Raw genomic sequence first — 23,511 nt, 5'->3', positions numbered from 1 at the left:
CTCTCTGACTCTCTCTCTGTCAGAATAAAAAAAAATCTGATGATAGAGCACCCAGTATGTAGTAGGTGTTAAGAAGTGTTAGAGTGTCACCCCAATAAAGTCAATTAAAAAGAGAAATGGGCCCTGGCCAGTTGGCTCAGTGATAGAGCATCAGCCTGGTGTGCAGGAGTCCCAGGTTCGATTCCTGGCTAGGGCACACAGGAGAAGCATCCATCTGCTTCTCCTTCTCCCTTCCCCTCTCCTTCCACTCTTTCTCTCTCTTCTCCTTCCGCAGCCAAGACTCCATTGGAGCAAAGTTGGCCCGGGTGCTGAGGATGGATTCATGGCCTTGCCTCAGGTGCTAGAATGGCTCTGGTCACAACAGAGCAACACCCCAGATGGACAGAGCATTGCCCCCTGGTGGGCGTGCCGGGTGGATCCCAGTCAGGCACATGCGGGAGTCTGTCTGACTGCCTCCCCGTTTCCAATTTCAGAAAAATGAAAAAAAAAGAGAAATGTTGGTCTCCTTCTAGTTTCTCTTTTCACTTTCATATAGATAAGAAAGAAGGAAAAGCCTCCTTGTACCCTTATCTTTGGTCTATTTGACCAAAAGAGGAGAATGGGAAGGTTCCTTGACCAGTCCAAGTGAAAAACTCATGGTTGTTTGGGCCATTAAAATGTTGATAGCTTTGAGAAATTTTCTATGTCTCATTTTACTCATTTCTAAAATTAGAAGAAATATACTTGACTATTAGTAGAGTATTTGTAATTAAAATACATTATGATCACATCATTATCTGTCATGATGATGGTAGTGGTGGTGGATAATGATATAAGGGTGAATTCTCATACTGCTGTTTCTTAGTGAATGATGAGGACGACACCCATTGTCTATAAAAGCCCTCTAGAGATCTTAGCTTGCTATACTTTAAGGGCAGGGTGTTCAGTATGGTTTCACCATGAGTTAATCAGGAAACAATAGAATTCAAGTACTGCAGTGAACCTTAGAAGTCACTAAGCCAATTCTCTAGCTGGTGTGGGAGTCCCCTCTAGGCATCCTTGATAGATGTATACTTGCTCATCACCTCTTTCCAGAACAACTCAGAAAATTTTTCTTTAGTTGCATTCATGATGGTATAATTACAGCCAGTTCTATTGTGGAGTATTATTTAATTCAATGTTTCCAACAGTGCTAAGATATATGCTATCATTTAGAATATTTTTATGTGATGAGCTCGGGCTTTAGAAAAATTAAATCACTTGCACAGGATAGTAAATAGAGAAGTCAGGATTTAATCTCAGTTCTTCCTGAATCCAAACTCCACACTCTATCTCTATACTATCTTGCCTCTTTACTTTGAATTAAAATTGGATGAGTTCTTTCCAACCATGTCTTAACCGCACCTTCTGGTGCAAAATAATAATAATAATCTCTGCTTCCACATGAAAACATTCAAAATACTCCTCATGCATGCCCATTTAAACCTGTGATATTCTCACTCAATGTGGGGACATTTTTGGAGGTGGGAAAAGTATGGGGTATGTTCATTCCTGCTTGCTCCGGGAAAGCTGGAAGAGCTGCCATTTTCAGCACCAGGGTCAGCTGCCTATGGCGCCAGCCTTCTTCAGTTCAGCACTTGTGGAGGCACAAGTTTCGGAACCAAAAGCTCTTTAGAGATCAAAAGCAGACTATATCAGAGCTGGGACTACCAGCAAAGCCTCTCCATCCCAGGCCCTCAATTTACATGTACTCAAAATGAGGCAATAAGATCTTAGGGCCCTTTCCAGAGCTAGGAGTCTACGATAGTCTTAATGGCCAATTCAGAACTCATTCTGCTCTATCGGTGCACCCTTCAGATGGAGAGGTGAGACCTTTGGCCCAATGCCAGGTAGAAAACATATGACCTTGCTCTGCCATACCTCTGTACACTACACATCTCCACAACCACTCTCCAGGCAAGGAAGAAAAGATGCAACATAGAAGTTGAGGAAAGCATTTCTCTATGATCAGGATGAGTCTGTGAGCACTAAGATTTATCTCACTGGACTTCCAGAAAATTTTTTCTAAACCTGATGCTGTAAGTTAGTAAAACATAAGACCCCTGAGCCTCTATACCACCCCCCTGGTGTCATTAGAACTAACTATAGCTTTGATCCTGTCTGCTTTCAGGCCACAGGCTGTCAGAAGAGCTCTGACTCTTTCCTTGTCCCTGGCCATGCCCCAAACCAAGTCAGAGTGCCAAATTCCTCACTACCCTTAAGCACTGAGCACTGTAAACTAGGAGGGGTCATGGAGCTAGAATGATTCTGGGCCTCCCTTCTCCTTTTGACTGAGCTTCAGAGTGAATGTCCCAAACCCACTTATTTATCTCACACACCCCCCACCTTACTCCCCATGCTACTCTAGGAGAAAAGTCTGAGCTTTGATGAAGGCACTTAGTGAAGGCTTTGGTAAAATGGCCTTGCTGTTGTAGGAGTAACTTTTTAGGGCTTGGGGATAGCCTCTGAGTCATATGTCACCTATTTCCATGGTCTCCTCTGGGGCTTCAGGGATGTGCTCTTCTGCATCCAGGTCAGTACGCTCCTCTTTGCTGTTGCGCAGGCTCCAGCACAGGCGGTAGAGCTGTGGAGAGAGCAGAAGAGGTTAGCAAAGAGCCAGACGGTGTCTTAGGCCAAGAAGTTGGGAGAACAAAGATATATTCATCAAAGAAAAAAAAAGGAATGTGGCCTCTCATAACAATAAAAATATAGATAACTGTTTCCATCCATAGCATTATATCTAAACACATCAGAAACTTATATGTAAATCACACATACGTAAACACTATACCCTGTGATATATGCATACTCTGAGACTAAGGGGATGCCTTGAATACAGATATGTTTTGAATGTATGAACTCTTGCTACATATGACAAATGAATTGTTCCTCTTAGCACTGGTTCTGGGAAGCAAGACTAGTCACCCATCTGTCCACACCAGCAGTATAAGATCTTATTTTTTAATTATTTTTTTATTTTTTTATTTAGACAGAGAGAGAGACAGAAGAAGAACAGACAGACTGGAAGGGAGAGAGATGAGAAGCATCAATTCTTTGTTGTGGTATAAATATATATGTGTGTGTGTGTGTGTGTGTGTGTAAATATATATATATATATATTTTAACCAAGACAGAAAGACAGTCAGAGAGAGAGATAGATAGGGACAGACAGACAGGAACAAAGAGAGATGAGAAACATGAATCATCAGTTTTTTGTTGCAATATCTTAGTTGTTCATTGATTGCTTTCTCATATGTGCCTTGACCATGGGCCTTCAGCAGACCGAATAACCCCTTGCTCGAGCCAGCAACCTTTGGTCCTAGCTGGTGAACTTTGCTCAAACCAGATGAGCCTACATTCAAGCTGGCGACCTCGGGGTCTTGCACCTGGGTCCTCTGCATCCCAGTCCAACACTCTATCCACTGCACCACCGCCTGCTCATGCCAAGATCATATTTTTGTAGTATGTGTTTGTCATATTATGGGGAGTAAATTTGTAGAGTCATGAACCATTTAGAATAGGGAAGTCTCTGTTGACAAGAAACCAGAAACTTGAAGAGTCTGAAGATCAATGAATGTGTTCATCCCAACCATGCCCTCTTTGATGACTACCTTGCTTCCTCTACTGCAAGAGGAAGCATAAAGCCTAAATGTGTTTGGGGCTGCAATGCTTCTAAAGACTGAAATGTCAGGAAGAATTAATATGACAGAAAGCTTGTGACAGATTCAGCAAATAAGCTTGGTGATTGTGCTTCTATACGAGCAGTTTTTGTTTGACATTAAGGTTACTCACAGCTTTGAAAATCTGATAATGAAGTTGAAGGTCTCTTACAGATTTCTTTAGTTCATGTATTTATGTACGTCTAATGGGTTAAAAAACCTATTGTCTTTCTCTATGGACACATATGATCTTGGCTTAACTCTAGCTCTGTTACTTGGAAACCTAAAAAAGGTAAAATGCCAGCTGTATTGGGTTACCAGACTATATCACTTATGGTAAAAATGGCCTATAATTGGTACTCTTCATCTACATTGAGAGGGCAGTGAATATGCATTAAACCCAGGGTGACATCTAGAGCAAAAGAAGAAAATTGCTATTTTTGAAGTCTGAGTCAATTGAACTTTGGTATTGTTTGAAATTTCTTGAATTCTATGGGCAATTGTCTAGAGTCTTCATTGGGAAAAAAATAATCAAGGGTGAATCATACTTCAGATTTCCATTACTGTGATTTTGTAACTAAGTACGTCCCTTGCTGGGAACCTTGGAAGTTCTGACCATGGGACTGCTACAAGAAATATAAGTTCCATTTTGGGACATGAGCCTCTAAGCCAGGGTGGCCCCTGCACCTGCCCATGTGATCTCATACCCTTGAATTCGAGCTGTCACTTGGGGAATGTGATTCAGAGAATATCCCCTGGATGGAAACATAGAGTGCTTGAGGACTACTGCTGAAGGCACGTGCCTGATACCCCACTGGCACACCAAGCTATCCTGTGTCCTTCTGCAAGACACCAATGGCAAGTATGGGCTATTCAGTCACATGAGTGTAAGATGTCTAACTGAGCTGAGGACAACCAAAATGGAGATTGCAGCATGAATGTGAAACATGAGCAGGACAGGTCTCCCAAGTGAATACTCACATGAACATCTGGAATGGGCTTGGTGAAGAGGGAGATGACCACAATGATGATGATAGAAATGACAAAGAGGATGATGGCAAAGTAAAGGTAGTGCACACCACAGATAATTGTGGGACAGTCGCTAGGCTCCATGCAGCTCCCAGTTCCATAAGCAAACTCGGCAATCATACGGGACACCCCAATCAAGAATCCTATGATCAGTCCCCAAAAGGCTCCCTGTGGAAACAAACCTTGGGTTACCAAATGCTGAACACACAAAACACTTCTGAGGGACAGACGCAAAAGAGTAAAGGTAAGAGAAACAGTAGCTCCAGGCCACGTGAAGCCAGAACACTGGAATGGTGAGGAGTGCTAGGTCAGGCTTTCACGGGGTGTCGTGTTATCATGTCTTAGTGATGTGAATGACCCATGTCTTTCACCTGGGTCATAAGACGAGGACTCCTAATATAATTGGGTAAAGTGTCTAACAACTGGTTAGAATATCAACCTTGAAGTTTTCCTTCTGAAAATACCCTTTAACTTTAAGAATAATTTGAACATATCTGCCTGCAGCTCCTATTCCATCAATCTCCAGATTTAGACCCATTTAAATATACAGGGGGTCCTTGAATTGCTACAGTCTCAACATACAACATTTCAAGTTTATAATGCCCACTTCCATAAAAACTTTTAAAAATTGAAATTTAAGTGTTTAGGCTTACCGTTAGCGGCATACTTACAGGTTACGTGGGCAAACTAGTTTGGTTGTGCACTGTGGAAGAATATGCGGTATTCTTTTTCTGTGGCTTAGTTGTGTTTTTATGTTATAGATTATGATTTTACAACTGTGTTAGGATAGGTAAGTGACTTAGGCTAGGGTATGTTTTGATTTATACCAAAATTTGGGTTATGTCACTGTCATAGGAACAGAACTGTGTCCTAACCCAAGGACCCCCATACTTATTTGTAAAAAAGATTGTATTCCTCAAAGGCATAGGAAAAAAAACTGGGTCTTTCGGGAATAGAGGAGAAAGGATATTTTTCATCAGCCCCTTTCATAAATTCAAAGTCACTGTTTTTAACTTGAGAACATAAAATTATATTATGTGTTTATATATAAAATTTGGGGTTTGTCTGTTAGAAAAAATGGAAGCCTTTAAGAGACTAGGAAGATTGGGGGGTCATTTTTCAAGTATTTTAACCCGTTTTTTTTGTCCCTTCCTTCTTTCTTTCTTGTGAGGCTTCACCTACAAGACTAGGTTTGAATCTAGAGGACACACTTTAAAAGAACTAGTGACAAAGTAGAGTTCATAGAAGGGTGGCCTAAAAGAGCCTTCATGAGTTTGTCAAGTGTTGATCTGAACAGCACCTTTGTTAGCCATCGGTTCCCCTACACTTTACATTTCAAGTACACTAAATTTTTTAAACATGTCATGTATGTCTATGTCCCAGGTCATTGCACAGGTCATTCCTTCTACCAGGGGAAGCACGGGCTTTTCTCTTCCTGGTAACCTTGTTCTAGCTTGAATGTCCACTCTTCTCCCCAGACAGAAGTGAGTGGGCACATTCTTCTTGCTGTGGCTGTAGCACTGTGGACACCTCCAGCTAGCACTGACCATACGTTCATGTCTTAGTCTTCTCATCTTGCTCAGGGAAAGAACCAGTGTTCTCTCCCTTTGTGCTGCTAGTGCCCAGCCCCATGTCTGGCATCAGGAAGTGTCTGCTAAATGAATGTATGAACAAGGAGAAAGGAAAAGATGTTCCCCATTCATTCTCTATACATTTATGTGGTCAAAAAAAAGATTTCTTGACTTCAATTTGTGTGAATAATATTAATAAAACTTATTAAGGCTTTCCTTCACTTCTAGCAATTAGCCTCTTCCTATACATTTAGTCTTTGTTCTCAAGAAGTGCTTGAAAAGTCTGGGAGTCTTTGACATTTTCCTCAAGACTTAGAGTCACCCCTCAGCAAATACAGTATCAGACCAGTCCTGAAAATTTGCTTTGTAGTCTCTATGTGCTAGGTCAGGGTTTTTCACCCTTGTCTCTGTGACATTCACACTAGATAATTTGTTGTTGGGGGTGGGGGGGCTGTCTTGCATATTATAGAATGTTTAGCAATATCCCTGGGCTTCATCACTAGATACCAGTAGCATTCCCCAAATCATAACAATCAAAAACATTCCCAGACATCACCAAATATCCCCTGAGAAAGGGCAAAATTAATCTCCCCAATTGAGAAGGTCTACAGCCTTATTTTTTTTTTAAGTCTTGGTCCATTGTTGAATTAAATCTGCTTGTAACCCACTGCAATACCCAGCTGAGATAGCCACGTGTTCCTAATTTGTACTTTAGAAATCTCCCACAGTGAACCAGCCTCTGCCAATCCCTACTGAAACTTATCTCATTGTGTGCCCATTTCTCTAATTTGTCAAGATCACTTTCCGGTTCAGTTCTGTTCTCTCAGGGGTCTTTATCTGTGTACCGGGTTTTTTTTCACAATCAAATCTAGATTATATTCCTAATGGCAAATGTCGAATGAAGAGAGACACATATGGTGATTTATGCACTTCAAAGCTCTGCTGTGAGATATTTCCCTGGTATGTATTTGTTTCTCTCCTAGTGGGAGAAAGGGGTTGTTTCCAACTAAACATAGGTCACCATTTCCATTGTTTCAGACAGTGGGCTACACTGTCAGCAACCCCATCACTTCCCAATCCTCCACAGGTATATAGATGGTTGGATACAGACATTTATGGCACCCTTGTCAGACGGCATGTCCAAAGAAATCCTTTCCATGATGCTACAAAGCCTGCAAAGGCACCCCACTGATGATCCAACTCTTTGCCTAATCTAACCTTAACCTGCCACTCCAACTGCGTCTTCTATTGTTTGTGCACACAAACTCAACCTAAAGACAGGTGAGATTCCTGTAAGTCGTTCACCCTCTGCCCTACCCTCCCACTTCCATCTCCAAGTTCTGGTCAATGTTTTCTCTGCCTTGAATGCCCTCTCTTCTCTCTCAGTTTCAGCCCATGTTGATGCAGTCTTTCTAAGAATCCATCCTTATTACCATTTTGTGCCATGTTTTACCCCTCAGTTGTCATCTACCTTACATTGTTTTGTATATAAAACAATGTAAGGGCACCTTCTTGATATTAAATTCTAGTAAGTGCTGGCTGGAAAGTAGAGCCCACTGAAGAACCACTAAAGATGGCCTGTGCTAGGACTTCCTCTGGAGCTGCTTGCTCAGGAAATGCCATGTGGTTGGGGGAAATCACCAAGATTGGATGAAAAATGTACATCATTAGCTGGAAATCAGTTTTTTTTTTTAAATAAATTTTTATTAATGGTAATGGGATGACATTAATAAATCAGGGTACATATATTCAAAGAAAACATGTCTAGGTTATTTTGTCATTAAATTATGTTGCGTACCCCTCGCCCAAAGTCAGATTGTCCTTCGCCACCCTCTATCTAGTTCTCTGTGCCCCTCCCCCTCCCCCTAACTTTCTCCCTCCCTCCCTCCCATGTCCTCCCTCCCCCCACCCCTGGTAACCACCACACTCTTGTCCATGTCTCTTAGTCTCATTTTTATGTTCCACCAATGTATGGAATCATGTAGTTCTTCTTTTTTTCTGATTTACTTATTTCACTCCTTATAATGTTATCAAGATCCCACCATTTTGCTGTAAATGATCTGATGTCATCATTTCTTATGGCTGAGTAGTATTCCATAGTGTATATGTGCCACATCTTCTTTATCTAGTCTTCTATTGAAGGGCTTTTTGGTTGTTTCCATGTCTTGGCCACTGTGAACAGTGCTGCAATGAACATGGGGCTACATGTATCTTCACGTATCAATGTTTCTGAGGTTTTTGGGTATATACCCAGTAGAGGGATTGCTGGGTCATAAGGTAGTTCTATTTGCAGTTTTTTGAGGAACCACCATACTTTCCTCCATAATGGTTGTACTACTTTACAGTCCCACCAACAGTGAATGAGGGTTCCTTTTTCTCCACAGCCTCTCCAACATTTGCTATTACCCGTCTTGTTGATAATAGCTAATCTAACAGGGGTGAGGTGGTATCTCATTGTAGTTTTGATTTGCATTTCTCTAATAACTAATGAAGCTGAGCATCTTTTCATATATCTGTTGGCCATTTGTATCTCTTCCTGGGAGAAATGTCTGTTCATGTCCTCTTCCCATTTTTTTTATTGGATTGTTTGTTTGTTGTTGAGTTTTATGAGTTCTTTGTAAATTTTGGATATTAGGCCCTTATCTGAGCTGTTGTTTGAAAATATCATTTCCCATTTAGTTGGCTGTCTGTTTATTTTTATATCATTTTCTCTTGCTGAGCAAAAACTTTTTATTCTGATGTAGTCCCATTCATTTATCTTTGCCTTCACTTCTCTTGCCATTAGAGTCAAGTTCATAAAATGTTCTTTAAAACCCAGGTCCATGATTTTAGTACCTATGTCTTCTTCTATGTACTTTATTGTTTCAGGTCTTATATTTAGGTCTTTGATCCATTTTGAATTAATTTTAGTACATGGGGACAGGCTGTAGTCGAGTTTCATTCTTTTGCATGTGGCTTTCCAGTTTTCCCAACACCATTTGTTGAAGAGGCTTTCTTTTCTCCATTGTGTGTTGTTGGACCCTTTATCAAAGATTATTTGACCATATATATGTGGTTTTATTTCTGGGCTTTCTATTCTGTTCCATTGGTCTGAGTGTCTATTTTTCTGCCAATACCATGCTGTTTTGATTATCGTGGCCCTATAATATAGTTTAAAGTCAGGTATTGTAATGCCCCCAGCTTCATTCTTTTTCCTTAGGATTGTTTTTGGCTATTCGGGGTTTTTTATAGTTCCATATAAATCTGATGATGTTTTGTTCCATTTCTTTAAAAAATCTCATAGGGATTTTGATGGGAATTGCATTAAATTTGTATATTGCTTTGGGTAATATGGCCATTTTGATTATATTTATTCTTCCTATCCAAGAACAAGGAATATTTTTCCATCTCATTGTATCTTTTTCAATTTCCCTTAACTATGCTTTGTAATTTTCATTATATAGGTCCTTTACATTCTTTGTTATGTTTATTCCTAGGTATTTTATTTTTTTTGTTGCAATCGTGAAGGGGATTATTTTTTTGAGTTTGTTTTCTAATATTTCATTGTTGGCATATAGAAAGGCTATGGACTTTTGTATGTTAATTTTGTATCCTGCGACCTTACTGTATTGGTTTATTGTTTCTAATAATCTTTTTGTGGAGTCCTTCGGGTTTTCGATGTATAGGATCATATCATCAGCAAAAAGTGGTAGCTTTACTTCTCCTTTTCCGATATGGATGCCTTTTATTTCTTTGTCTTGTCTGATTGCTCTGGCCAGAACTAGCACCACGTTAAATAAGAGTGGGGAGAGTGGACAACCCTGTCTTGTTCCTGATTTAAGGTAGAAAGTCCTCAGTTTTATGCCGTTTAATATGATGTTGGCTGATGGTTTATCATATATGGCCTTTATCATGTTGAGATATTTTCCTTCTATGCCCATTTTGTTGAAAGTCTTAAACATAAAATTGTGTTGTATTTTATCGAAAGCCTTTTCTGCATCTATTGATAAGATCATGTGGTTTTTGTTCTTTGTTTTGTTGATATGGTATATTACGTTAACCGTTTTGTGTATGTTGAACCATCCTTGAGATTCTGGGATGAATCCCACTTGATCATGATGTATTATTTTTTTAATATGTTGTTGTATTCGGTTTGCCAGTATTTTGTTTAGTATTTTAGCATCTGTATTCATTAGAGATATTGGTCTGTAGTTTTCTTTCTTTGTGCCATCCTTGCCAGGTTTTGGTATGAGGGTTATGTTGGCCTCATAAAATGTGTTTGGAAGTATTGCTTCTTCTTCAATTTTTTGGAAGACTTTGAGTAGAATAGGAACCAAGTCTTCTTTGAATGTTTAATAGAATTCACTAGTATAACCGTTTGGGCCTGGACTTTTATTTTTGGGGAGGTTTTTAATAGTTTTTTCTATTTTCTCCCTGCTGATTGGTCTGTTTAGGCTTTCTGCTTCTTCATGACTCAGTCTAGGAAGGTTGTATTGTTCTAGGAATTTATCCATTTCTTCTAGATTGTTCTATTTGGTGGCATATAATTTTTCATAGTATTCTACAATAATTCTTTGTATTTCTATGATGTCTGTGGTGATCTCTCCTCTTTCATTTTGGATTTTATTTATTTGAGTCCTGTGCCTTTTTTCCTTGGAGAGTCTTGCCAAGGGTTTGTCAATTTTGTTGATCTTTTCAAAGAACCAGCTCCTTGTTTTATTGATTTTTTCTATAGTTTTTCTGTTCTCTATTTCATTTATTTCTGCTCTGATTTTTATTATCTCCTTTCTTCGGCTGGTTTTGGGTTGTCTTTGTTCTTCTTTTTCTAGTTCCTTAAGGTGTGAAGTTAAGTGGTTTACTTCGGCTCTCTCTTGTTTGTTCATATAGGCCTGAAGTGATATGAACTTTCCTCTTATTACTGCTTTTGCTGCATCCCAGAGATTCTGATATGTCGTGTTTTCATTTTCATTTTTCTGTATATATCTTTTGATGTCTGCGCTTATTTCTTCTTTGACCCATTCATTTTTTAGAAGTATGTTGTTTAGTTTCCACATTTTTGTGGGATTTCCCCCTCTTTTTTGCAGTTGAATTCTAGTTTCAAGGCTTTATGATCAGAAAATATGCTTGGTACAATTTCAATTTTTCTAAATTTGCTGATATTGTCTTTGTGGCCCAACATATGGTCAATTCTTGAGAATGTTCCATGTACACTAGAGAAAAATGTATACTCTGTCGCTTTAGGATGAAGTGTCCTGTAGATGTCTATCATATCCAGGTGTTCTAGTATTTCGTTTAAGGCCACTATATCTTTATTGATTCTCTGTTTGGATGACCGATCTAGAGCCGTCAGCGGTGTATTGAGGTCTCCAAGTATGATTGTATTTTTGTTAGTTTTTGTTATAAGGTCAATAAGTAGCTGTCTTATATATTTTGGTGCTCCTTGGTTTGGTGCATATATATTAAGGATTGTTATGTCTTCTTGATTCAACTTCCCCTTAATCATTATGAAATGACCATTTTTGTCTCTGAGTACTTTTTCTGTCTTGTAGTCAGCATTATCAGATATAAGTATTGCTACACCTGCTTTTTTTTGGGTGTTGTTTGCTTGTAGTATTGTTTTCCAGCCTTTCACTTTGAATTTGTTTTTATTCTTGTTGCTTAGATGTGTTTCTTGTAGGCAGCATATAGTTGGATTTTCTTTTTTAATCCATTCTTCTACTCTGTGTCTTTTTATTGGTAAGTTTAATCCATTTACATTTAGTGTAATTATTGACACTTGTGGGTTCCCTACTGCCATTTTATAAATTTCTTTCTGTTAGTTTTGTATCTAGTTTGATTCTTCTCTTTTGTTTTTCTATCATTTGTTTTTGTTTGTTTGTGTTCCATACTTCTTTCCTCTGTTGCTACCTTTTTTAAGTCAAGTGTTTTTGTGGTGGTTTTTTCAAGGGTCGTTACCATTAAGTAATGAAAAAGGTACCTACCATATTCATTGTAGTACCCTATCTTATAAGTATTTCTGCACTTCATCGTCCTTTGCTACTGTTAATCTCCATCCTCTCCCCCCTTTTTTTTCCTTTGTTGTCACAGTTTAAGTTTGGTTTTATTGTGTTCTTGGTGGAGCTGTTACTTGTGGTGTTGTTTTCTTTTGTTCTTTGAATCTGGTTGGAAAACCCCCTTTAGTATTTCCTGGAGTGGGGGCTCTCTGTTGATAAATTCTCTCATCTTTTCTGTATTTGTGAATGTTTTTATATCTCCTTCATACTTAAAGGATAGCTTTGATGGGTATAGTATTCTTGGCTGAAAGTTCTTCTCTTTCAGGGCTTTAAATATTGGGGTCCACTCTCTTCTAGCTTGTAGAGTTTCTGCTGAGAAATCTGATGATAATCTAATAGGCCTTCCTTTATATGTTGTACTCTTCTTTTCCCTGGCTGCCTTGAGAATTTTTTCTTTGTCATTGGTTTGTGTCATCTTTATTATGATGTGCCTTGGAGTGGGTTTGTTGCGGTTAAGAAAACTCGGTGTTCTGTTTGCTTCTTGAATTTGAGGCTTTAGTTCTTTCCACAGGCTTGGGAAGTTCTCCCCTATTATTTGTTTGAGTATATTTTCCATTCCATTTTCTTTCTCTTCTCCCTCTGATATACCTATTATTCTTATGTTATTCTTTCTGATGGAGTCAGACAATTCCTGTAGGGCTTTCTCATTTTTTATTATTTTTGAGTCTCTTTCTTCTTCTCTCTGTTGTGCCTCAAGTTGTTTGTCTTCTATTTCACTAATCCTATCCTCAATCTGGGCTGTTCTGTTAGCTAAGCTTGTTACCTCGTTTTTCAGCTCGTGAATTGAGTTTTTCATTTCTGTTTGATTTGGTTTTATAGTTTCAATTTCCTTGGTAATATATTCTTTGTGTTCATTGAGTTGTTTTCTGATCTCCCTATATTGCCTTTCTGTGTTTTCTTGTATATGTCTGAATATTTTTAAGATTTCTATTTTAAATTCTCTGTCATTTAGCTCCAAGGCTTCCAATATGTTAAGTCTTTTATCCATAGATTTTTCCACATCTATTTGTGTTACCTCTCTTTCTTTTGTATCCATAATATTCGATTTCCTCTTTCTTATTGGCATCTCAGGGTGGTCTTGTTGATAGCACTAATTAGAATTAATAAAGAGTAAAAAGTAAAAAAAAAAAGGTAAAACACCCCACAAAAAACAGTAATAATTTATTATTTCCCCCCTTTTTTTTTCTTCTCTTTCCCTCCTCTCCCCTCCTCAGGGAAATATTGTGCCTATAATGGAGGGCCTGATTTGGTGTGAAGAGTTCAAGGGGCAAAAAAAGGGAGTAGGGACCTACTAAATGCAAAAAAAAAAAAAGGAAGAAAATCTTAGACAAGCATAAAATGATTTGCTTGTAAGTGATGGTCAACTAAGAGATATAATGAGAGGGATAAGAGGGAACCAGAAAAAAGCACCAAAAAAAGAATAATAAAGAATAAAAAAATAAAAATAATAAGTAAAAATCTGTTGTATTAATTGGAGCGAAGACTAAATACAATGGAGACCTTGGGTTGGGAGGACCCAAAATGCCACAAAAACAAACAAACAAACAAAAAAACAAAAACAAAAGCAAAAAAGAATAATAAAGCCAAAAAAAGCCTTGAGTCCCAAATTAACCAATTTGTTCGTGATTGAGGATTAAATGGGAGGAAATTAAAACGAGAAAAGAAAAAACGAATAGAAAGGAAAAGATAAGAAAAAGAGAAAAACGAAGGAAGAAATAAAAAAGGAAGAGAAAAAAACAAAATAAAGCAAAACAAAAAAAAAACAAAAGAGGAGAGAGTGAGAGTTAAGTGTTTTGGAGTATAACCTTAAAGGAGGGTGAGGATGAAGAAGAGAAATAAAATGTAACACTCATGGGTAGTGTAGTTCAAGAAAAGGGAAGCATAAGATGGGCAGAGAATAGAAGGACTGAGGTGGAGGAAATAAAGGCAATAAGATAGAAGAAACAAACAACAACAACAACAAAAAATTAGTGGAACAAGTTGTAAAGTCTGTGGATTTTTCTTGATTTTGAGAGGTTAACTTCTTCCTTTTTCTTTTCTCTCCCTCTTCCTGGTCGGTGACTCTGTACCCCAGGCTCTGCCCCTGTGTCACACTTAGGTAGGGATTTGCAGTTGATGGGATTCTATGGCAATGTCATATAATTGGCTTTAGTCTTGCTGGTAGTCAAGGCTTGTTGGCGTTTGCAGGGTCCAACGATGAGAGAGTTTGCTTTCCTGGATTCTCTCTCCTAGTCCCCCCTTCCTGAATTAGCAGCCTGGTGATCCAGCTATAAGGCTGCAACTGCTTCTGCCTGGGGAGTAAGAGGCTCAAAGAGCTGGGAAATCCCCACTCTATCCCCACTCAGTGCAAGGCTTTGGGAAAGGCTCTGGCAGTCAGGGCCTCCAGTGTAATCAGGCGGGGGTGGGAGTCAATTGTTGTCAAGGTGACTGTTCAGCGCCTAGCATTCAGTTGGACCTCTCAACCCAGGCTTTCCACACTTTGTAGCCTGTTTTGGCTGGGAAGAAGAGGCACTAGTCTCTGCTTGCGACTAGTGTAGTATAGATCTTATTATCTGCCAAGTCCTTCTTGTTAGCATTTATCCCTGAATATGGAGGCTCTATCAATCAGAAGTTGCCCCCGCCCCTTTAGCGAGAGGCACTAAAAAATATCACACCTCTTGTCTTGGATCGCTGAACTGAGAGAGATCTTATCAATTAGAACCGAGGGTGCGCAGATTTCATGGGTTAAGCTAATTTCAGTGATTGGGTCGCAGCTGTGCTCCCGAAGGTATTTTAGGCTGCCTGCGCGCACCTCTCCCCCAACGCTTGATTGTTAGCTTGAATGGCTGGGTGAGGTGCCCCGCCCACGGAGAGAATCTCCCAAGTAGGGAAGACCACCCTGGTGCCTCTCCCGCTTGCCCTGCCACTGGCAGCTGGATTGCACCAGGCGCAGGATAATGGGGCACCCTGGGTGTGCGGGCCAGTAGGGCGCTCTGGGCGTGTGGAATGCCCAGGGCACGCGCGCGAATGGGGTGCTCCTGGCACCGGTGGCTGGCGACTCTCACTCGCAGTGCGCGGGCCGCTGGGAACGTTAGAGGTTCTTGCTCTGCAACCGGACCGGGCGCGTGCCGGCGGCTGCTCACTGCTCCCGAGTGTGGGCGGTGCTCGCTCTGCAACCGTACCGGGTGCGCGCCAGCGGCTGCTCGCTGCTCCGGAGTGTGGGCGGTGCTCGCTCTGCAACCGGACTGGGCGCGCGCCCGCGGCTGCTCCCAGCTCCCGAGTGTGGGCTGACTCACCACAGTCGCACTCCCTCACGGCTTGAATGAACGTCCCTGCAGTAGCTTCCTCCACACCCTCATCTCTCAGATTCAAGTGATAACAGTCCTTTCGCTTTCAGTTTGTGTGGAACTCCGGAATGCTCCGAGGATAAATTTTTCTGTTTCTAGTTGATAAATTTGTTGTGATTTAGGGGAGATCTGTCGGATGCGCTGCTCACGGCGCCATTTCCCTGACGTCACTCGGGAATCAGTTTGTAATCTGTAGTAAGGAGCAGAGGGGTGCCCAAGATAATGTGAACCCATGATAGTCCATGGTCCCTGGAAGCATTCCCATATAAATCCTCAGCAACACATCCACTCCAGTGAGGTCTCTGGGAAATAGAATCCCTTCCACTGAGAATAGGCACATCCAGGTGGGAATTTCTGCACCAGAACAGGTCTTTCTGCCTATAGATGGATGATACCTACTTGCTCATTGACTCTCTTACAGAAAATAGCAAGCAGGAAGACAGCTGCAATGGGTGGTCCCAAGTAACTGGTGATGGACTGGATGTAATCGAAAAGCTGCCCACTTTGTGCTGATTGTACAATGGGCACCCAGGTGATGCTGATGCCAATCAGAGCCAGGATGAACAATCTGAAATCAAAGCCCCACAATAGAGTGTCAATAATTGGGAATCCATTTGTAATCTGCAGTAAGGAGCAGAGGGGAGCCCAAGATAATGTGAACCCATATAGTCCATGGTCCCTGGAAACATTCCCATACACTAGTCCTCTATTTAAACTATGTGATTCATGGATAATCATGATAATGAGTACACTGACCCATGTAGCAATGCTTTGTGCTTTCCATATCCTGTTGTGTCTACTAGTCAGTAAGTATATATAGTTATATATCTAATATATATAACATAACTAGCATACACACACTTTGTATGACCACAGCAAGGAAACATATTTTGAAAATTTATTCTTGAGGCTTTTTTCTTTCATATTCTGCCTCCTCTGGAAAGTCATCTATACCTTTGAGTAATGCAATACACGAAATGCACAAAAATGTGCCTCAATACAATCTCAGGGTCAAGGGTCTGTCCCAGAGCAAAGCAACAAAATGGCTCTCTTCCCGTGTTCCATCCTGAGCTTTATAAAGAACAAAAAAATCCAGTAAACCCCTATCTGAGAAAAAATTAGGTTAAATGTTGCTTCCTGGTGAAGCCAACCAGTAGACTCTTGCCTGATCAAGCTGCTCCTGGACACATCTCATCACCTAAGATTGACCTGTCACTTTTCCTTGACTTCCTTTGCTCTAATCTTGATCATGAGACCAATGAGGTAGAGCCCTTACCCTTTCTGCACTCACTAGGAACCTCTCCCTTGACTGACATTGCAAAAACTTGCTCTAACTGCCCAGAAGAGGTTGACCTGCCACAGCCCCATGGAGAGACATAGAACTCCTGCTAGTACTCTATTTAAACTATCTGATTCATGGATAATCATGATCATGAGTACACTGACCCATATAGCAATGCTTTGTGTTTTCCATATCCTGTTGTGTCTACTAGTCCAGTGACAATAACAAATGTGTACAAGATTGGTGTTTTCAATTTTACAGAGCATGTTCCTCTGAACAATACCACTTGATCCTGCAAACTGTTGCAGCAAAGGGTCAAGGCATCAGAGGCACCTGGACCTCAAAGATGGCCAGTAAGAAGAGCTACAATGTGGAGGGCTGAGGAAGGCAGCATAGGGCAGTATAAAGGAACTTGGACAAGGACTCAGTTGGCCGTAACTCATTCCTAGCTCCACCATTGTCCCAGCTGCCTAGATTTAGGCAGGACAAGCTTCATTTTGCTCATTAAGAAATTGAAGGTTACTCTTAGACAACCAACACCTAAAAGCAAATCATTTTATTCTTGACCCAAATTTTTTCCTTATTTGCTTTTTGTGGGTCCATACCCCCCCTTTTTTTTCTTTTTTCTTTTTTTTTTTTTGCCCTTTATTACTTTTCCCCAATTCAGGCCCTCCATCACAGGCATTGTTTATTATAATTCACAGTTCACCACAAGATTTTCTCAAGAAAGAGGGGAGAGGAGAGGAGAGAAAAAAAGGAGGGGGGGAATAATTTCCTTTTTTAAAATTTTTATTTTATTTTATTTTTCTTTATTTCATTATTAATTTTTTTAAAAAAACAACTCTTTGATTTTTTATTTTTTTATTTTTTTAACTTTTTATTCTTTATTAAATCTCATTAATACTATCAAAAAAACCACCCTCAGATGCCATTAAGGAAGAGAAAATCAAATATTATGGATACAAAAGAAAGAGAGGTAACACAGCTAGATGAGGAAAAATCTATGGAGAAAAAATTTAATATATTGGAAACCTTGGAGCTAAATGACAGAGAATTCAAGATAGAAATCCTAAAAATCTCTGAGATATACAAGAAAACACAGAAAGGCAATTTAGGGAGCTCAGAAAACAACTCAATGAACACAAAGAATATATGTCCAAGGAAATTGAAACTATAAAAACAAATCAAACAGAGATGAAAAACTCAATTCACGAGCTGAAAAACGAGGTAACAAGCTTAGCTAATAGAACAGGCCAGATAGAAGATAGGATTAGTGAAATAGAAGACAAACAACTTGAGGCACAACAGAGAGAAGAAGAAAGAGACTCAAAAATTTAAAAAAATGAGATAGCCCTACAAGAATTATCTGACTCCATCAAAAAGAATAACATAAGAATAATAGGTATATCAGAGGGAGAAGAGAGAGAAAATGGAATGGAGAACATACTCAAACAAATAATAGATGAGAACTTCCTAAGCCTGTGGAAAGAACTAAAGCCTCAAGTTCAAGAAGCAAACAGAACTCTGAGTTTTCTTAACCCCAACAAACCTACTCCAAGGCATATCATAATGAAATTGACACAAACCAACAGCAAAGAAAAAATTCTCAAGGCAGCCAGGGAAAAGAAGAATACAACATATAAAGGAAGGCCCATTAGATTATCATCAAATTTCTCAGCAGAAACTCTACAAGCTAGAAGAGAGTGGACCCCAATATTTAAAGTCCTGAAAGAGAGGAACTTTCAGCCACAAATACTATACCCATCAAAGCTATCCTTAAAATATGAAGGAGAAATAAAAACATTCACAGATACAGAAAAGATGAGGGAATTTATCATCAGAAAACCTCCACTCCAGGAATTATTAAAGGGGGTTCTCCAATCAGATACAAAGAAAAAAAAAACAGAGCCACAAGTAAAAGCTCCAAGAAGAACACAATAAAACCAAATTTAAACTGTGACAACAACAAAAAGAAAAGGGGGGAGAAGATGGAGATTAACAGTAGCAAAGGACGATGGAGTGCAAAAGTACTCACAAAATAGTTCGCTACAACGAACAGGGTAGGGACCCTTTTCATTACTCAAAGGTAACCACCATTGAAAAAACTACCACAGAAGCACATGAGATAAAAGAGATAGCAACAGAGGAAAGATGTATGGAATACAACCAAATAAAAACAAAAGATAGAAAAACGAAAGAGAAGGATCCAACAAGACACAAAACTAACAGAAAGGAAGATATAAAATGGCAATAGAAAACTCACAAGTGTCAATAATTACACTAAATGTAAATGGATTAAACTCACCAATAAAAAGGCACAGAGTAGCAGAATGGATTAAAAACGAAAATCCAACTGTATGCTGCCTACAGGAAACTCATCTAAGTAACAAGGATAAAAACAAATTCAAAGTGAAAGGCTGGAAAACAATACTCCAAGCAAATAACATCCAAAAAAAAGCAGGTCTAGCAATACTCATATCTGATAATGCTGACTACAAGACAGGAAAAGTACTCAGAGACAAAAATAGTCATTTCATAATGATTAAGGGGACACTGAATCAAGAAGACATAATAATTCTTAATATATATGCACCAAACCAAGGAGCACCAAAATATATAAGACAGCTACTTATTGATCTTAAAACAAAAACTGACAAAAATACAATCATACTTGGAGAACTCAATACACTGCTGACAGCTCTAGATCGGTCATCCAAACAGAGAATCAACAAAGATATAGTGGCCTTAAATAAAACACTAGAGCACCTGGATATGATAGACATCTACAGGACATTTCATCCCAAAGTGACTGAGTATACATTTTTCTCCAGTGTGCATGGATCATTCTCAAGAATTGACCATATGTTGGGCCACAAAAACAACATCAGCAAATTTAGAAAAATTGAAGTTGTGCCAAGCATATTTTCTGATCATAAAGCCTTGAAACTAGAACTCAACTTCAAAAAAGAGGAAAAAAATCCCACAAAAATGTGGAAACTAAACAACATACTTTTAAAAAATGAATGGGTCAAAGAAGAAATAAGTGCAGAGATCAAAAGATATATACAGACTAATGAAAATGACAATACGACATATCAGAATCTATGGGATGCAGCAAAAGCAGTGATAAGAGGGAAGTTCATATCACTTCAGGCATATATGAACAAACAAGAGAGAGCCCAATGAACCACTTAACTTCACACCTTAAGGAACTAGAAAAAGAAGAACAAAGACAACCCAAAACCAGCCGAAGAAAGGAGATAATAAAAATCAGAGCAAAAATAAATGAATTAGAGAACAGAAAAACTATAGAAAAAATTAATAGAACAAGGAGCTGGTTCTTTGAAAAGATCAACAAAATTGACAAACCCTTGGCAAGACTTACCAAGGAAAAAAGAGAAAGAACTCATATAAACAAAATCCAAAATGAAAGAGGAGAAATCACCACAGACACCGTAGATATACAAAGAATTATTGTAGAATACTATGAAAAACTTTATGCCACTAAATTCAACAACCTAGAAGAAATGGATAAATTCCTAGAACAATACAACCTTCCTAGACTGAGTCAAGAAGAAGCAGAAAGCCTAAACAGACCTATCAGTAAAGAAATAAAAAAAACCCATTAAAAACCTCCCCAAAAATAAAAGTGCAGGCCCTGATGGCTATACCAGCAAATTTTATCAAACATTCAAAGAAGACTTGGTTCCTATTCTACTCAAAGTCTTCCAAAAAATTGAAGAAGAAACAATAATTCCAAACACATTTTATGAGGCCAACATAACCCTCATACCAAAACCAGGCAAGGATGGCACAAAAAAAGAAAACTACAGACCAATATCTCTAATGAATACAGATGCTAAAATACTAAACAAAATACTAGCAAATCGAATACAACAACATATTAAAAAAATAATACATCACAATCAAGTGGGATTCATCCCAGAATCTCAAGGATGGTTCAACATACGTAAAACGATTAACGTAATACACCATATCAACAAAACAAACAACAAAAACCACATGATCTTATCAATAGACACAGAAAAGGCTTTCGATAAAATACAACACAATTTTATGTTTAAGACTCTCAACAAAATGGGTATAGAAGGAAAATATCTCAACATGATAAAGGCCATATATGATAAACCATCAGCTAACATCATACTAAATGGCACTAAACTGAAGGTTTTCCCCCTTAAATCAGGAACAAGACAGGGTTGTCCACTCTCTCCACTCTTATTTAATGTGGTACTAGAGGTTCTAGCCAGAGCAATCAGACAAGACAAAGAAATAAAAGGCATCCATATTGGAAAAGAAGAAGTAAAGGTATCACTTTTTGCAGATGATATGATCCTATACATCGAAAACCCCAAAGAATCCACAAAAAGACTACTAGAAACAATAAGCCAATACAGTAAGGTCGCAGGATACAAAATTAACATACAGAAGTCAATAGCCTTTCTATATGCCAACAATGAAACAATTGAGAACGAACTCAAAAGAATAATCCCCTTCATGATTGCAACAAAAAAAATAAAATACTTAGGAATAAACATAACAAAGAATGTAAAGGACTTATATAATGAAAACTATAAACCATTGTTAAGGGAAATCAAAAAAGATTTAATGAAATGGAAGAATATACCTTGTTCTTGGCTAGGAAGAATAAATATAATCAAGATGGGTATATTACCCAAAGCAATATACAAATTTAATGCAATTCCCATCAAACTTCCAATGATGTTTTTTAAAGAAATAGAGCAAAAAATCATCAGATTAATATGGAACTATAAAAAACCCTGAATAACCAAAGCAATCCTAAAGAAAAAGAATGAAGCTGGGGCATTACAATACCTGACTTCAAACTATATTATAGGGCCATGACAATCAAAACAGTATGGTATTGGCAGAAAAATAGACACTCAGACCAATGGAACAGAATAGAAAGTCCAGAAATAAAACCACATATATATAGTCAAATAATTTTTGATAAAGGGGCCAAGAACACACAATAGAGAAAAGAAAGCCTCTTCAATAAATGGTGCTGGGAAAACTGGAAAGCCACATGCAAAAGAATGAAACTGGACGACAGTCTCTCCCCCTGTACAAAAATTAACTCAAAATGGATCAAAGATCTAAACATAAGACCTGAAACAATTAAGTACATAGAAGAAGACATAGGTACTCAACTCATGGACCTGGGTTTTAAAGAGCATTTTATGAATTTGACTCCACAGGCAAGAGAAGTGAAGGCAAAATTTAATGAATGGGACTACATCAGACTAAGAAGTTTTTCTCAGCAAGAGAAACTGATAGCAAAATAAACAGATAGCCAACTAAATGGGAAATGATATTTTCAAACAACAGCTCAGATAAGGGCCTAATATCCAAAATATACAAAGAACTCATAAAATTCAACAACAAACAAACAAACAATCCAATAAAAAAATGGGAAGAGGGGGCCCTGGCCGGTTGGCTCAGCGGTAGAGCATCGGCCTAGCGTGCAGAGGACCCGGGTTCGATTCCCGGCCAGGGTACACGGGAGAAGCACCCATTTGCTTCTCCACCCCTCCACCCTGCTTTCCTCTGTCTCTCTCTTCCCCTCCCGCAGCCGAGGCTCCATTGGAGCAAAGATGGCCCGGGCGCTGGGGATGGCTCTGTGGCCTCTGTCTCAGGCGCTAGAGTGGTTCTGGTCGCAACATGGCGACGCCCAGGATGGGCAGAGCATCGCCCCCTGGTGGGCAGAGCTTCGCCCCTGGTGGGCGTGCCGGGTGGATCCCGGTCGGGCGCATGCGGGAGTCTGTCTGACTGTCTCTCCCTGTTTCCAGCTTCAGAAAAAAGCAAAAAGAAAAAAAAAAAAAAAAAAGAAAAAAAATGGGAAGAGGGTATGAACAGACACTTCTCCCAGGAAGAAGTACAAATGGCCAACAGATATATGAAAATATGCTCATCTTCTTTAGCTATTAGAGAAATTCAAATCAAAATGGCAATGTGATACCACCTCACACCTGTTCGATTAGCTATTATTAACAAGACAGGTAATAGCAAATGTTGGAGAGGCTGTGGAGAAAAAGGAACCCTCATTCACTGTTGGTAGGAATTTAAAGTAGTACAACCATTATGGAAGAAAGTATGGCGGCTCCTAAAAAACTGAAAATAGAACTACCTTATGACCCAGCAATCCCTCTACTGGGTATATACCCCCAAAACTCAGAAACATTGATACGTAAAGACACATGCAGCCCCATGTTTATTGCAGCATTGTTCACAGTGGCCAGGACATGGAAACAACCAAAAAGCCTGTCAATAGATAACTGGATAAAGAAGATGTGGCACATATACACTATGGAATACTACTCAGCCATAAGAAATGATGACTTCGGAACATTTACAGCAAATTGGTGGGATCTTGATAACATGATACGAAGTGAAATAAGTAAATCAGAGAAAACCAGGAACTGCATTATTCCATACGTAGGTGGGACATAAAAGTGAAACTAAGAGACATTGATAAGAGTGTGGTGGTTACAGGGGGGAGGGGGAAATGGGAAAGGGAAAGGGGGAGGGGGAGGGGCACAAAGAAAACAAGAT

The 23,511-nt window shown here is 39.2% G+C and overlaps 1 protein-coding gene across 1 annotated transcript in view; it reads right to left on the bottom strand.

The window, feature by feature from the left end:
- Positions 1-23,511, bottom strand: part of LOC136325537 (sodium/glucose cotransporter 1-like) — a 44,843-nt gene that overhangs the window by 1,794 nt on the left and 19,538 nt on the right. Inside the window, 3 exon segments of the mRNA XM_066260051.1 lie at positions 2,500-2,602; positions 4,659-4,874; positions 16,035-16,203. Coding sequence (XP_066116148.1) covers positions 2,500-2,602; positions 4,659-4,874; positions 16,035-16,203 — 488 coding nt within the window.

This window comes from Saccopteryx bilineata, chromosome 2, assembly GCF_036850765.1.
Source record: "Saccopteryx bilineata isolate mSacBil1 chromosome 2, mSacBil1_pri_phased_curated, whole genome shotgun sequence".
NCBI lineage: Eukaryota > Metazoa > Chordata > Mammalia > Chiroptera > Emballonuridae > Saccopteryx > Saccopteryx bilineata.
This window is presented reverse-complemented; position numbering and strand designations above follow the sequence as displayed.